This window comes from Hirundo rustica, chromosome 3 (genome assembly GCF_015227805.2).
Source record: "Hirundo rustica isolate bHirRus1 chromosome 3, bHirRus1.pri.v3, whole genome shotgun sequence".
Classification (NCBI taxonomy): Eukaryota; Metazoa; Chordata; class Aves; order Passeriformes; family Hirundinidae; genus Hirundo; species Hirundo rustica.
This window is the reverse complement of record NC_053452.1, coordinates 46485046-46500059: the sequence shown is the minus strand read 5'-3', so window position 1 is coordinate 46500059 and position 15014 is coordinate 46485046. Positions and strand designations below refer to the sequence as shown.

The 15014-nt window shown below is 34.6% G+C and overlaps 1 protein-coding gene across 4 annotated transcripts in view; it reads right to left on the bottom strand.

Moving 5' to 3' along the window:
• RYR2 (ryanodine receptor 2) overlaps positions 1-15014 on the bottom strand; it is a 384235-nt gene that overhangs the window by 192056 nt on the left and 177165 nt on the right. For all 4 annotated transcript variants that reach the window (XM_058419591.1, XM_040059776.2, XM_058419590.1 and 1 more), the window contains 3 exons: positions 8615-8689; positions 5515-5671; positions 338-502 (listed from right to left, as the gene is read on the bottom strand). In XM_058419591.1, coding sequence (XP_058275574.1) covers positions 338-502; positions 5515-5671; positions 8615-8689 — 397 coding nt within the window. The remainder of the gene's footprint in view (positions 1-337; positions 503-5514; positions 5672-8614; positions 8690-15014) is intronic.

The following is a 15014-nucleotide window of genomic DNA, read 5'->3' as shown; positions in this document are numbered from 1 at the left end:
TATATTAAAGAAAGGAATCATAGCATATTCTATAGGTTGTTACTAATATTTTAGTTTGAAATCAAATATATCTAAATTTATCAATACTTGTGAGATAACATCTACAGGTTAACAAATGGACTTTGTCAGGCCTTCAGTTTGAGAATTAAGTACACCACTTAACTTTTCAATATTTGACTGAAAAGAACACAGTCTTTCATCTGGCAAACATGCTTCAAATATTTGAAATCCAGAAATTAGCTGGCTCACACAGCTCCCTTCATTTCCCAACCTCCCAGCCCCCACCCAGCCTATGAGACTGTGAGTGAATGAAATGCAGCCTTATTTACAGTCTTACCTTTCGCTGCAGGGAACCCATCCTTACAGACTTTGCATCAGCAGACTGGTATGTGAGCCATAAGCCTGTATCTACATGTTGTATGAAGCATATTGAGTCCCCATACTTTATTTCAGGTGCTCCCATTCCATCCACCTCTTTTCTTGTCCCTATGTCCAATTTTTCCTGATGAAGAAAAAAATGTATACACAAACAATAATCAACATGATAACATTTGCATAAAACAATAAGTATTAGGAAATTGTCCAGAATAGGAGCTACAAGAATATTTGAGAACCTTCTTTAAAAATAATTCTCAAAAATGGGGAAGTCTAACTTCTCGTTAAATTCAAAGAGATATCCCATCCGCGCAAAAACCTAGCCTGTTAAACTTGAAAGGCTGTGTGCATTCATTTCACCTACCTAGGAAAGAACTAGGATCATAACTGACAACACATCTCATTACTGAAACATAAGAGCTTACAAAACAACCCCAGATTCAATAACTCCCCTAGCTGAAACCAACATTAACGTCCACGAGCCTTTTCTTGGGCACTTGGGGCTTTATCCGGCCTGGAAAAGATGAGTTCCATCCAACGATCACTGAGAAATGGCCTTTAATATGTCACTGCCCAACAATGGGCTCAGTGCTTCCTGAAAAAAGCAATCCAACTCTGCATGGTGGCCTGCAAACTATTAATGGCGTGACAGCACGCCATTTCAGCTCGTGTCCTGTAGAGACAGAAGTTGTTTCAAGAGAGGAAATGTAGTATCCCAAACAACACCAGAGTCTGTGGTATTTTGAGGCATTTCCCCAATACCTAGTCTTCCTAACTACTTCTGAACAGACTTGTATGGATAAACAGCCCATGCATCCTGCTTCATAGCCAATCATCCATTTAATCTCTCCAAAAGCATATGGTTCAACTCACTGATACACCTGTGGCTGTACGTTCAGTATGCAACAAGACCACCTTAACCAAGTACACCTTCAGCGTTCCGGGCTTCTCCTGAACAGCAGGAGATGACAAACATCTTCCTGCAGCTACTCGGAGTAACATTACAAAGAGTGAGACAAAAACAACTTTGTGTTCTACCTGTCTGCACTCAGGAAAGATTGAAAGAATGATTACTTGATACACACGAACCCTGACAATGTGGGAAGACAGCTTCACAGTAAACGTTGAGGAAGATTAGGGTTCGTACATGAACAGAAAAAAACCTCTAATTTATGAAAGGCTTTTTAAAGTATTTTTTAAGTAAAGGGAAATGTCCTGTAACTAGATTTTTCAGCCTACGGTCATGAATGCATTTTGAAGCATTTGCAAGAAAAAAGTACAATAGTATGGAGGTGAAATTCTTATGATTCCTTTTCATAAGAAACTTTCAGATATATTCATCAATTCAGTTTGTTTTCTGATTGTTTCTGAATACAGATGTTAATTTCACTGCCTAGTAAATTACTTTCAGCACTTCTTAAGTGCTGAAATTCTTATTAAAATCTTGTCCATTGATACAATGGTAGTAACTGGTTTATTAATAATCTGATGCCAATTAGAGTTATTGTGTGCCTCTATTTCCTTATTAACCTACTCTTTTCCTCATATCATTTCTTGTATTCAATTATTTCAAAAGTTAGCACAAATAACCTGAATGTTCTAACACTTGGAAATTGAAAAGCTACTTATAATATGACATTGCAAACAAATGATGATACAGGAAAAGAAAAATTAGATCCTGATTTCAAGCTCCAGTTTTTTGAATTCACTTTATAACTAGAAGATACTGTAAACACGTACTGTGCTCCTACACTGTAAGACTTTCTTTTTTTCAGGTCTCACAATTAATTTCTTAAGATGTAAACACGAGAATTCACAAATTTTCTCATAAAGCACTGTAAATTAGATGAGGGATGATTAATTTAATTTTTGAATTCTTTGTTAAAAATCTACTACCTGTAACAGAAAGTGAAGGAGTTGTATATTGAAATCTTCATTCCAATTAGAATTAATTTACTTGGCATAAAATTGCAGCGCCAACAATTTGTCAAACAAAACCTCTGTTCTCACTGATGTAAGTACACTAACAGCTCTGTGCGTAGGTTTAAATCCCAGAATGAAATCAATCCCATTAAAGTAAGCTCTGTCCTGCAAAATAAATGTAGTAGCCAGGAAAGCAATTTTAGTGTCAAAGTTGAATTACATATAGGAGAGAAACTGTAGACTAGTGGATAGTGGTGCAGCAGGCATTAGACCATTCATTTGGGGACTTCAAGACATAGAGCTTTTTGTGGGAGTGAACAGGAACCACAAATTGTTTAAAAAGGGGAAGATTTAAATGGAATGCCGAGTTCATAACAATAAAGAGCAGGTAGTTGAGAAAGCATATATAATGAACTAATCTCATTATCTACAGTAAAACAGTTCATCAGAGAAAATAAGGATCTGAAAAATATCAGAAATCACCAGGTCACTAATTAATAATGGTGCATTGGCACAGACATTAAATGGTGCAAATTGACAGCTGCGCTCTTAACACATATGTAACCTCTCATTAGCAAACCATCTGCTAATTCTTCCTACAGCATCCTTACAAATAAAACCTTCAGTTTTATTTGTAATCTAAACCCATTCTCAGATGATCGACCTTGTCTAAACAAGGCTCAAAAATCTTCATTTATTACACTGGAACAAACAGCAACAAGTGGGTTTAGCAAGTCTGTAAACTATCTCAGTAATGCAAAACAAGAATGCATCAGAAATGAACAGGCTTATTGAACAATAGGCCAGATTTTCTCCAGAAGGCTGTTCTCTTTATAAACAGTGTTTATTCCACACATACAAGAACACAAAATCTTCCCACTTTTGTTGTGGGCTAAACAAACAAAATCTTTTAAAAATGGTTTTGTTTTAATGTTGAAAAACTATTCTATGAAGCCTCACCTTAACCATTATTTCAGTCTAATGTTTCTCTTTAGCTCCTTATAGGATTCCAAAATGGATTGCCTTGATTAAGGCTTATCCTTTCAATTTTACCTCTTGTCATCTGACCTAACCCTCACTCTCTGTGGCACACTTGCAGGACTGATATTTCAAGACCTTACCAACTGCAAGAAGCTAATCTATGGCTACTTTTCAAGTGACGTTAATATAATTTCCGTAAAATTTTAGAAGAAAAAAAGAAGAAAGAAAAAGCTGAAAATACAAGCCATAGAATTTTATTAAAATTGATTATTTCCGTCCACTGGAAAAAACCAGCGGTAGGAAGAGTAGACTTGTTACAGAATGTACAAACATTTCTAAATTGGTAAAATTACCTTATTTCAGTGGAACAGTGATATTAAAACAATGTTCTTTATAAAAAAGAATCAATGTTGAGCAAATGGAAGAGGAAAAAAAAATCCACAAAATTTGATCTCTACAAACACAAGTCTATTAAAAGAAACAGTTTGGGAAATAAATTGTAGATATCTCTGGACATCCTGTGCTGAATGAAGCAGAACTACTGAATGATGAGATAAAGAAAAAAAAAATTTTCCAAATTTCAGATTCTTGAAAGGCTAATACATTTTGTATTTAATGATAATTATTAAGGTGATACATGATAACCAGAGAACAAAGGCTAATTACCAGAAAGAAAAATGAAGTGAGTGTTAGCTCCCCAAAAACCCCTTATCTTTTGAGCGCTGTTTGTGATATTTTCAAGCTTTCTTCAAAAAAATAAAACAAAACAAACAAACACAACACACACACACACACACACACCCCCTTTCGCTTTCTTGTTCTCTTCTGGGCAAATTTTTAAATGAAGTACTGGCAAGCTAATACATTTAAGTTGATGAACCCCTGCAAATAATAAGGTATAAAAAATAAATGTTGAGCCTAGATATTTGCATGTAAATCTTCAAGTTTGCAAGTGATTAATTTTCAGCACTATCTCTGTAAACATGAAAGCCACTTTTCATACAGAAATTGAAGATATTATCTATTCACATAGAAAATATGTTACATATAAAATAGAGACAAACCATCTTATCCATATCAACAAGACATTCTTTATTGCTAAAACTTTTTGCCTTGGAGTTATTTTTTGGACTAAATAAACAATGTAACACTAGAGCACACCACTCTTTTTGGAGCAATCCCTGCTGACAACTCGTCTTGAAAATCAGTGAGTAAATTATTCTATCCCTCCAGCTTTCAAGTGTTGAAGTCTATACTAGCTGCAACAGGAAATCCCCAATATGGTTGCACTGCATTGTCCTAAAATACTTAAGCACTTCTATGACTTTTTCTAATTTGTTTCAAAAAAGATACATTGGGTCTCAAAACCATCACCTGAACTACAGTCTTTGTTATCTAGTTGCAAAAGTCTATATACCTGCTTTTGGGTACCTTTTATTTTTTTATCTTCCCAAGCAGGCAAATAATTAACATATATATAAAAATAAATGGTACACAGAAGTTATTGTGTATTTATGTTTACTATTACTTTGTACTTTAGAAAAAAGTTTTTTACAACAACAAAATCATTGTTAGAAAAATTTCAGACAAAATGCAACAGGTGATAAGTATGAGAAATAAAAGATATTTAAGAATTTATCATAGTATTATTCTTAACTGTTTACCCACTACAAAAGTACTGGTTTAAACTTGAAATGTTTATTGAAGCTGTCAAAATGATAAGTCAAACTCTGGTAACTTCAGATTAAACTACAGTAACGTATCTGCTGAGAGAAATCCTGAATTTCCAATTTAATTTCAGTGACTCACAGTATTATAAATTTTTCTTATGTCAGACAACAGATATAAGAAGAAGCAGAGAAGTTAATCAGAAAAACAAATTAGAAATGAGTGCACTGCTCAAAAATGGGCAAGCAGTACAAAAAAAAAAAAAAAAAAAAAACCAAAAAAAAAACCACCAACCCAAGCAATGAAACAATAAAAAAGCAACAAATTAATAAGGAATAAAAGAAAGAAACCCACAAACGGAGAGCCAGGTAGCAATACATAGAAAAATTATGATAAAAGAAGCTTTTTAGTTATTGATTGTAATACATTTCACTTTTTTTTTAATCAGTGAAAAGCAGAAGCCTCCAGTAATTAATGCAATCAGAACAAACAGAAAGTATCTAAATCTTGCTTTCTAGAGAGATTGGAATTATTACTAGTAATATTAATGCTGCACTGATTCCATACCTTAGAAGACCGAAAACAGAATGCTGTAGATTTTACATCTGCGTTCTCTTTGTCTGTAAGAAGAAGACTCTTGTCATCCAGGAGACTTAAATATTTTCCTGTTGTTATATGTCTTAATCTGAATGGCTGTCCCCATCTAATGTGGCTGCCACTCCACCTAAGAGAGTCCATAAAAAAAAAAAAATTAACAAAAGAAATATTTTTTAACTACTGGCAATAATATTTGAAAGTAGAATATATTGCCAACTAGTTGCTAAAAAACATAAAATTCACATGTTGGAGTATCAGCAAGAAAGTGGCTACTTTGTGGTTATCCCCTACAAAACCATTCTAATAAATAATCTTAAGGTCTTCCTTTGCACAAGCTGCTTTTGTTCAGACTGAGTTCCTCTTGAGAGAAGGTACAGACCGCCTACAGAAAAGGAGGCTTATGCTGTACACAAAGAGTTTGGATCTGCCAGTTCCCTCTCCGACATTTCATCTACCAGCAGCTGCCATTCTTCACTCTCACAGAGATCTTCTAGCAGTCAGCAGATTTTAAGCACACTTTAAATGTTGTGCAAAAATAAAAGGCATTTAAAAAAAAAATAGAAACTTATCTAAGCTCCCCCAAAATTAGTCAACTTAAAGTACAGGTCACAGGTTTCCAACTTCTTGCCCTAAACTGAAAATCCAGCCCTAATGTTCTTCCTGTTTAATTTCTGAAGATAAACTTGTGTAGGGCTAACTAAGGAATAAGTACTTCACAAAGGCTTTTCAAACCGGCAAACTGTCACAAGTAGGGTATTTTTCCTAGTCTTCACAGAATTTTCTTCAGTCTTATAGCTGCAAAATTTGCACTTCACATGTATGTGAATGCTGCACTTTGGAGAGGAAATCATGTATTTATTCTGTATATGTACATGCTTTTGTATGTATCCACATGGAAGTCTGAAAATCCCTTAAGTTGGTACTTACATAGGTTTAAGTTAAAGTCGTTTTCACTTTCCCTGTGTTAAAGCACTTACCCATTTAACACCAATACCCATTTGTTTAAATGTATCTTCTTTTGAGTTGGCAATACTGGATGCAAAGTATGCAAAACCAATTTCGCAAACATTTTCAAAGTGCAGTTTTAAAATCGCTTCTGTTTTGTAGAAGGATTTGTTACACTCCAGTGACTAAACTTCTAAACCTTTTTAATTATTGGTTTTAAAGAGAACAGGAAAATAAAAAAGTTTTTGCCCTCAACTATTTTCTTTTGAAATCTAGAGTCTCTTCTGTTTAAGTTGAGGGAGCTTTGGGGTAGAAGGAAATATGGAAGCTTTATATCTTAGAAACACATTTATCTTTTTCTGTCTTCTGCACAGCAAAGTCCACATACTCCACAAAATGACATCTGAGTCCAGTGTTCTAACATAACTTCTGTTTCCCTAGTCAGAAAAATGTCAGGTCATGAATCTCAGCTATTGTATTGCAGAGGCTGGTAAAATACATCAGTTCTGCACCTTTTATATTACAGATCATGCTGGGGAGCTGCCTTTTCTCTTGTCTGATTCAATTTTCTTTTGGCCCCAGGAGCTACAGACCGTAAGTTTTTAAAAAAAAAAAAAAAAAAAAAAAAAAAAAAAAAAAAAAAAAAAAAAAAAAAAAAAGGCAGCGTAATTGAGCCACGCTTCTATTTCATGCCTGCAGGATAGGAAAAATAGCAATTCATGTGCACTTACAAAAAAAGCCTTTTGAGCAGGATGTATCTTGTGAAGCTGTTTCTGACTACTAAAAATATTTTTTGCAATGTGCGAGCATGAACTCTGAGAAAGAAAGCAATGCTGAGCAATAGTATTTGGTGTCCCATGGCAGGGCATCCCAAGGGCACCTATCCATGTAGACTGCCCAGGCAATTTTTATGAGAGTTCTCCACTAACAAACAGAGTTGAGAAAATAATTGTTCCTTTAGAAACATTTAAAATTCACATAGCATTATATCTGCAGTCATTCTGGGAAGGACTACAGCTGATTGAGAACTTCAGGCATGCATACACAAAGCTATAAATTGAAGCATTTGCATGAATAATAATGGACTGCAATTCAGCACTGAATGTACATAGCATTTAGAATATCATACAAGAAAAATAAAGTAAGGGACGTGTAGAAGGGTGTTATTCTTTGGATTTTATTTGGTTCCTTTTTTCCCCAGTAAGAAAATCCTGGTTTTTAGAAAGAAAGATTACCACTCCCTTTGTAATAATTTTTTCAAGTTTTTACTATTTCTTTCGGTCATGTATATGTTCAAATATTTACCCTTCTAAAGTTTGTATAGAATGCCTGTCAAAGTGATATATATGGTGTTCATAACAGAAATTTGTCATGTCTTGGATCCCCACGTTGCTCCAGTACTGCTTATTAGGAAAGTAAATGCCATGGGGAAAACAAAAAGCCAGAGATCCTTCCAGTTTCATGGTTGTTGTCACTATCTCAAGGTCCATTTTAGTCCAAAGGAAAAATCTCACTGCCCTATCACTGACATTTAATATCATCCTATTAATAAAATGCACACAGAGAAAACAGCATCATTGGAGTGTAACCTTTTCATAAGCTGCTCTGATTTAATCTCCAAAAAGCAATCATTTATTCCTCGCTAGAAACTTTATCACAAGCACATATCATAAAATGATTTAAATGCAGTTTTACACTGCAATTATCTTAACAAACAAGGCACAATTCCTTACTATTACTCCCACACTTCCAATAATGCATGATAGAATTTTTTCTTTTAATTTTTTTTTTATTTTAAAGTCTTCCAAACAGACTAAACAAGCTGGGAGAGGAGTCTCACATGTGATTTTTTATTTTGAGGAAATCAGTTCTGGTTACATTTATGTGCTAAAAATGTAAACTATGAATTCACTGACAGCTATAACAACTTTAAAAAAAATCAACACACACTGTCTCTCTATAGGAACTTGTTTAATATTTAATGAAAGTCATATAAAGCATTTTTAAAGGATTATTTTAGTTTACTCACCCAGATTTATAATTATCATTTTGATTTTATGGGATTGCTGTATACAGAACTTGTCCTGCCAAACGTCCTTCCTTTTCTACAATAGATTTTACTTACGCAACTCTTAGAGTCTCTAGTCGCCAAAGGGAACGAGCATGAATCGACACAGCACCACCTTCGTAATGGACAGTTCTGAAAACCAAGCAATGGCACAGACTAAATGTTCAGCAGAATTCATCATCATATGTGTTTGAGATTGCCAAAACAATTATCACATTTGTCAGATTCAAAGGTTATTAGATTCAAAACCCAGTCTTGTCAAATAAACCTTCAGACTCAGTTATTTAAATTTTAATTGTCCTCAGCATTCATACTAACAAGGTGTATACAGCATATGCTTAAACATTTTTCCTAGTATTTTAACAATAAAGAATCCAGGACAAAAAAATATTATCAATAACCTGATAATTACAACATTTTTAGATTCTAAAAAACCTGAGTATCAAATAATGATTAAGATTGTGATCACTTCATGTATCTTCCAGGAAAGGTAGTGTTCTCTCAGAGCTTATACTATTAAAATAACTGACACTTATTACACTGAATTTTGAAGATGCACTTATTTACCACCTTATTTTAATACCGCAACACCTAAGATATTACAACAACCACACTGACAGTCTTCACACATCTTGGACGTTAACAGCTTCCTATTTACAAATTTTTATATGTAATTACCTCTCTAATTCCTGCATATAACCAGAAATCAAAGTATCTCTAAAAAAAATCTCATTTAAGCCTAAAAAAGACAGGGTTTTTTCTCCATTATTCTACACACAAGTTAGTGATCTATACTGGATGCACAAAATGATTAAGACCTAAGTCACCGAAAACCCACAGCAAATAACCCTGTTTTGCTTCAAAGTAAACACTAGGGAAAGTTAGCATTGCCATTCCAAATTTAGGGAGCCTTTTTTTGGAACGTGTCCTGTCTGTGCCTGTATTTCTGCCCTATGACATGGACAGAATTTAAAAGCCTAGGCCCCTCCTTTGGGAAAATACATAAAAGAGTCACTTACGCAAAAAGGTGCGCTGTTACTATGCTTATCAGATCAAGCATATCAGGGAAGACTACCAAACAATGGCCTAGTTTTATAGACCCTGGAAGAGCTGATGGTTTGCGTAAATGTTATGAACTTCAGTCAAGATCAGGCACCACCAAAACAGCCATAACTTTAGGGAATATTAATAACAAAATTGTAGGCATCCCTCATTTTTTGATAAAACTGATTTTTGACAACTGCAGTTTTGGAATCAAGTACATACTACTACTAGGCTTTACCTTTCAAAGTCCTCCTGTGGATATAACACAGGACTCAATGTTTAGCACAGAGGAAAATCCAGCATTGAAAGAAATAGTTCAAACCCAAAAGAAATAAAATATATTTCTTAGTACTGTTGAGAATACATGAAACTAAAGATGTGCTAAAATTCACCCTGGAATGTAGTAAAAAGTATTATGGAAATGAACACTTCCAGACATTGCAAAAGAATGAAGATGAATCGTACAAGGGAAAAAATTAGTCCAAACGCAAAATAAATCTATCTCATACAATTACAGAATCAGGAACACTGAACATTCATGACCCAAGTATAAATAGAAACTCCAGCACATATTCCACATAGCAAGAAGTTACAGGTGGATATAAATATGTACAATATTCACCCCTTGACCTTATTTCCACTATTTTCTCCAAGTATTATCTCAGCCATTTGCTGAAATGGTTTGTGATGCTAGGAGCAGCTAGAAGGTTGCAAGTCTCTCATTTCCCTCTCACTGAAGGAAATGAAATTCAAAGGCAATTGCAATTTTTATTGAAATTTACCTTTATTAGTACAGTAAAATGTAATTTCTAAACAACCCTGAACTCAGCTATTTCTTTGTTCAGATAGTCTCTCTGTGCTTCAGGTATTTGTTCAAATTCTTCCTCTGCAGCTAACAGATCGAGACTGGATTTACACAGCAGCATCTCAGGAATAGCAGATCAGATGTCACCCTGGTTGGTTGGCTTGGACTGGGAGGGTGTGGGTTTGTTTGGGCAGCTTGGGTGGGAGTTGTTGGTTTTTTTCGAAGTTGAAACATTCCGATTACATCCTGACCTATTTCAGTATGAACCTGACTCACAAAAAAAATGCATTCGGAATCCTTGCACTTGCCTATTGCATAATATAAAAATATATTTTATTAAGCAGTTTTCAAGTCATTAATTATATGAAAAATCAGGCTGAAGCAAAGGTTTAATTCATAATAATGTTTCATTCTTAAGTTGGTACTTTTTTACTTTTCATGGACTAAGCTCTTTCTCACAGTGGAAACCCCAAACCTGTCACCAGTTTCTCAGTTTGACTATTCTTTTGAAGCTAGTTTTGGATTACACACAGCTATTGGGTCAATCTAATACTAAAGATCTAAAAAACCTCCCATTTTGATTTTAAATAAATGGCTTCTCATGGATGAAGTAGTTAACACTTTGACATGAATGTCTATCCAATATTTTCTCTCTTCCTTCAAAGGGGAGCTATCAGTCTTAGAATGGTAATGTAAGTTGAGAAAATGGGAAAGAGACAGAAGAAATCCTAAATAAGAACATATTACTTGTTTACTAAAGGAAACAGAAAGGATTCTAGGGTTGTCTGTTAGTTCCATATGAATGACCAGGTATGGCAGCAACAGAGGGAGTAAAAGACAGTAATAGAACTTTAAAGACAAAAGTCAAAGAGGCAGAAGCTGAGCCTTAGCAAAAGACTAAATTACAGCAATCTGGAGGGGTGCTGAAAGAGAGCTGGTGACTGGAGGGCTAGAGATCAAGGACCCCTACAGGGAAGCAAAAGGAGAAGCCTGAAAACTGGAATAAAGAATGAAGCAGCAAGACTTTGAAAGAACAGGAAAGAAGATACATATTACAAAAAAATAAGTGAGCATAAAGCATTAGAATCGGGAGTAGGGTCTTGTGTTTTAACTAGATACTGTCTTTGCTATAGAAAAGATGATAAAGAAAAGATTAATAAAAGAATATTTTGAATAAAATATTTCTTCCGTGAAGGGCAAGTCACTTTGCTTTTACCATAACAGCATGCATTCCGAACACCATCCCAGAGCAGATGAGTAAGTTCATAAGCCAGACCATCTCAAAAGTTTTTATGCTAAGAAATTAAAAATTCATTTTTAACTCTTTTCATAAAAATTAATGTAGTAAACTGCTCTGAGATTGCTCAAACCAACTCTCTTAGTACCTGCTCTATATATCATTATCTGATGGGTTGCACCTCATTTCTTTTTATATACTTCTGATGACAATTCAGTTCTGAAAAGGAAGGATGACTCGAACATTCGAATCCTTCTGGAATCTGACCTTTGTAAGTCATATCACATACTGGCACTGCTAGGTCAAAGGAAACATTGCTTTTAATGACATGAAAAAATGCACAAAAATTCTCTAAGATGTACTACAGATTTACATTGACAGGATGAAAAAAAAATTGAGTTGCAAGGTGCAAAGAAGATGCACAATGCTTGCCAAACAGTAGAGAAAACAAAACCTTATTATGATATTATGGTTAATTTAAGTGTATAAGGAAAATACAAAAAACTGCAGAAAAAGAGAGGAAAAGCATCTACGGAGTGTTAGTCTCCCTCAAAGTTTAGGATACCTTGTATCTTCAGAGCCATACCCACCATATTAATTTGTGACTTTTTTTTCTATTTTTTTCCAATTCATTTTATCCACATATTCTACATTCCTAGATTAAGGATATTAACCACTTTTATTTCAAAATAAATTATCTATAAGCACTTCATAACCTTTGAGACTTTTCAGTTAATCTTTATTACAAACCTTCATCTAGTTCATTAGTTGGTATAATGAAGCCATTTTTTGGTCTGACCTATGACTGTAAGTTAAATTTAAAACACCATCATTTTCCTGACTATGTCATTCATCTATTTAATTCGCCGTAATCCAAACTAGAGCTACGACTGCACAGCGTACTTGTCTCCTTGCGTCCAGGTTGCAAGTGCAGCACCATGGACAGTGCCAGGCCTCCACAGCATCAGGCCCGGCTCTCCCTGACTGACTCTCAGGGCTCTCCTTCGGCTTCCCAAGGAGGCATGCAGAGGCAAAGAGTAAACATCAAAAAGAAAGCTCCATATCTGAATCTATCATCTTGAATTACAATAATGAATTAATTACACAGGCTTAAAATAGACTACCATATGTCAACCCCCCTGAAGAACTGTTATTGAATTTATATTCTTATTGAAGTACTGTTCAGCAGAGAGAGGGCAAATATTTCACTGAAACTCACTGACTACAAATGGGAATTAAATGAGGTTAAAATAAATTACATTAAATGGCAGTGTTTCAATACTGCTGAAGTAGTCTTGGATTATGAACCTGCAAATCCTAAATTCCACAGCAAGAAAATAATGGAACAAATCTCAGAATGAATCAGGGTAACATAAAGAACAACAGTGTACCTGGATCAGGTAAAAATTAATAAATACAAATAAGATGTCAAAGTTCAAATGAAAGAAATTTTTCAACCCCTCTTAGTGACAGACAAAGCTGGTTTTAGCTTGAAAAATCGTCACTAAAGAACTCTATTTATGTTTTCAAAATAATTTTTAGAGGCATAGCCACCATTATTCAAGGCTCAAGGGTTATTTGGGGTGCAGGGGAAAGGTTATTGACTTATGTTGATTGAAAACTTTCTGCGATTACATGCCAGTCATAAATCATGCTCCACACATGCCATATCCCAAATTTGCTGAGATACAAAAGACCTTATTAGTTCGTAATGCTGTGAGAAAACATATCAGAGAATGGCATGGAAAATAAAAAAGGAGCTGGGATTGACTAAGTCATACTGATTTTGACCATCACTTTAAAAGCCTGTCCATCCCTGAGCCTAACATTAAATGTTCAATGTAATTTAGAAAAGATTTAACATAATATGTTTTACCCAAACAAAGTCTCAAAGGCAAGAATGGTAAAATTGCTCCTGAAATTAGGCTACATTTATCCATTCCCTCACGAAGGCCTATTCTGAATGGATGGTTTGAGAAATTGGAGTCTGCTCCAGCCCAAACGATACTTTGAAAAGCCAGGAGCAGTTTTGTCTCTGTCACAGGTAATTGCTTTCCATAATGAAGTATTTCTGAAGGGTGCAAACTGCACTGCAGTCAGTCATCACTTTAAAACACATACTGCAAATCAAAATGCAAATTAGCTGCAGTGGGAACACTCATGGTTCCTTTCTACACTGGGAGCTAGGGCTATCAGAGCCCTACCTCTGTGAAGTATTTAAGTTCTAAAAGAATATGAAAGATGATGGTATAATCAAAAGCAAGCCCCAGAACGCAATTGAAAAATAAAAACCCACCATGTCATTTTGATTACAACCTTCTACTGCTATCTGCCATTAGCTTTTTTGGGGGACTACTGAAAAAAAAAAAAAAAAACCCACAAAAAACCAAAAAACAAAAACAAAACAAAAAAAAAAACCACACCCAACCACCAAAAAAAAACACAAAAACCAGCCCCAACCCCAGAAACATATCCCCCCAACACAAGAAAGCAATCCAAAACTCCACAGTCGTGTGTGTATTAAAAACCAGCTGACATTTCTACAGGACACTAAAAATAACACCACATAATACAACAATGTCAATAATGTAAAACAATTCCATTTAATTGAACTTCAAAAAGATTGGGGGGGAGGGAGGAAACTGCTGACTGATTCAATTGTGATAAACTTGTTTTATAAACATTTTATTTTTTTTTTTCAGGACGTGAACCAATGGAAAGCAACTTCACAGAAGCACTTTAATATATACATGCTCTAAATACCAACTCTCATCATAATTAAAAATGTATTCATTCCTTTTATATTATAAATTCAAAAATTAAGTCTCACTACTATACCAAATAAATGTTTGGTTTTTTGTTTTTTTTTTTAAAGGGGTCACAATTTCAACAGGAAAATATGTCAAAGGCAAGTAAAGACCATTTTAAGGTACAAGTAATACAAAAAGTGATTTAAATCTTCTGCTGGATAATCATATATAACCCTCCAACAGAAACCAGAATCAAAAAAATATTATTAACAAATTTCTCCTGTATGAAACTGGATGGAAAAAGTAGAAAAGAAGACTATGCAATCCTTAATTCAAATTTTAAAAAACATACATAAATCAAGGAAACCATGGTGGGATTGCCTCATTCCTACTGACAAACTGCTTATATCGGCTTCTATGATGGATCTACATCACGAACTATGCAGTTAGAGACTGAAGGAAAAGAAGTAAAGACAAATATTTATTCACAGCTACTGTGCTGTTGCAGAAGTTGCCCTGGTTTTGAAGACAGATGGAGATCAAAGTAACCACCATAAGTGTGGGCTTGATATTTCTGAGTTTTAAGAGATTTTAGCCTGCTAGCAGTGCTAACTGTTTCCC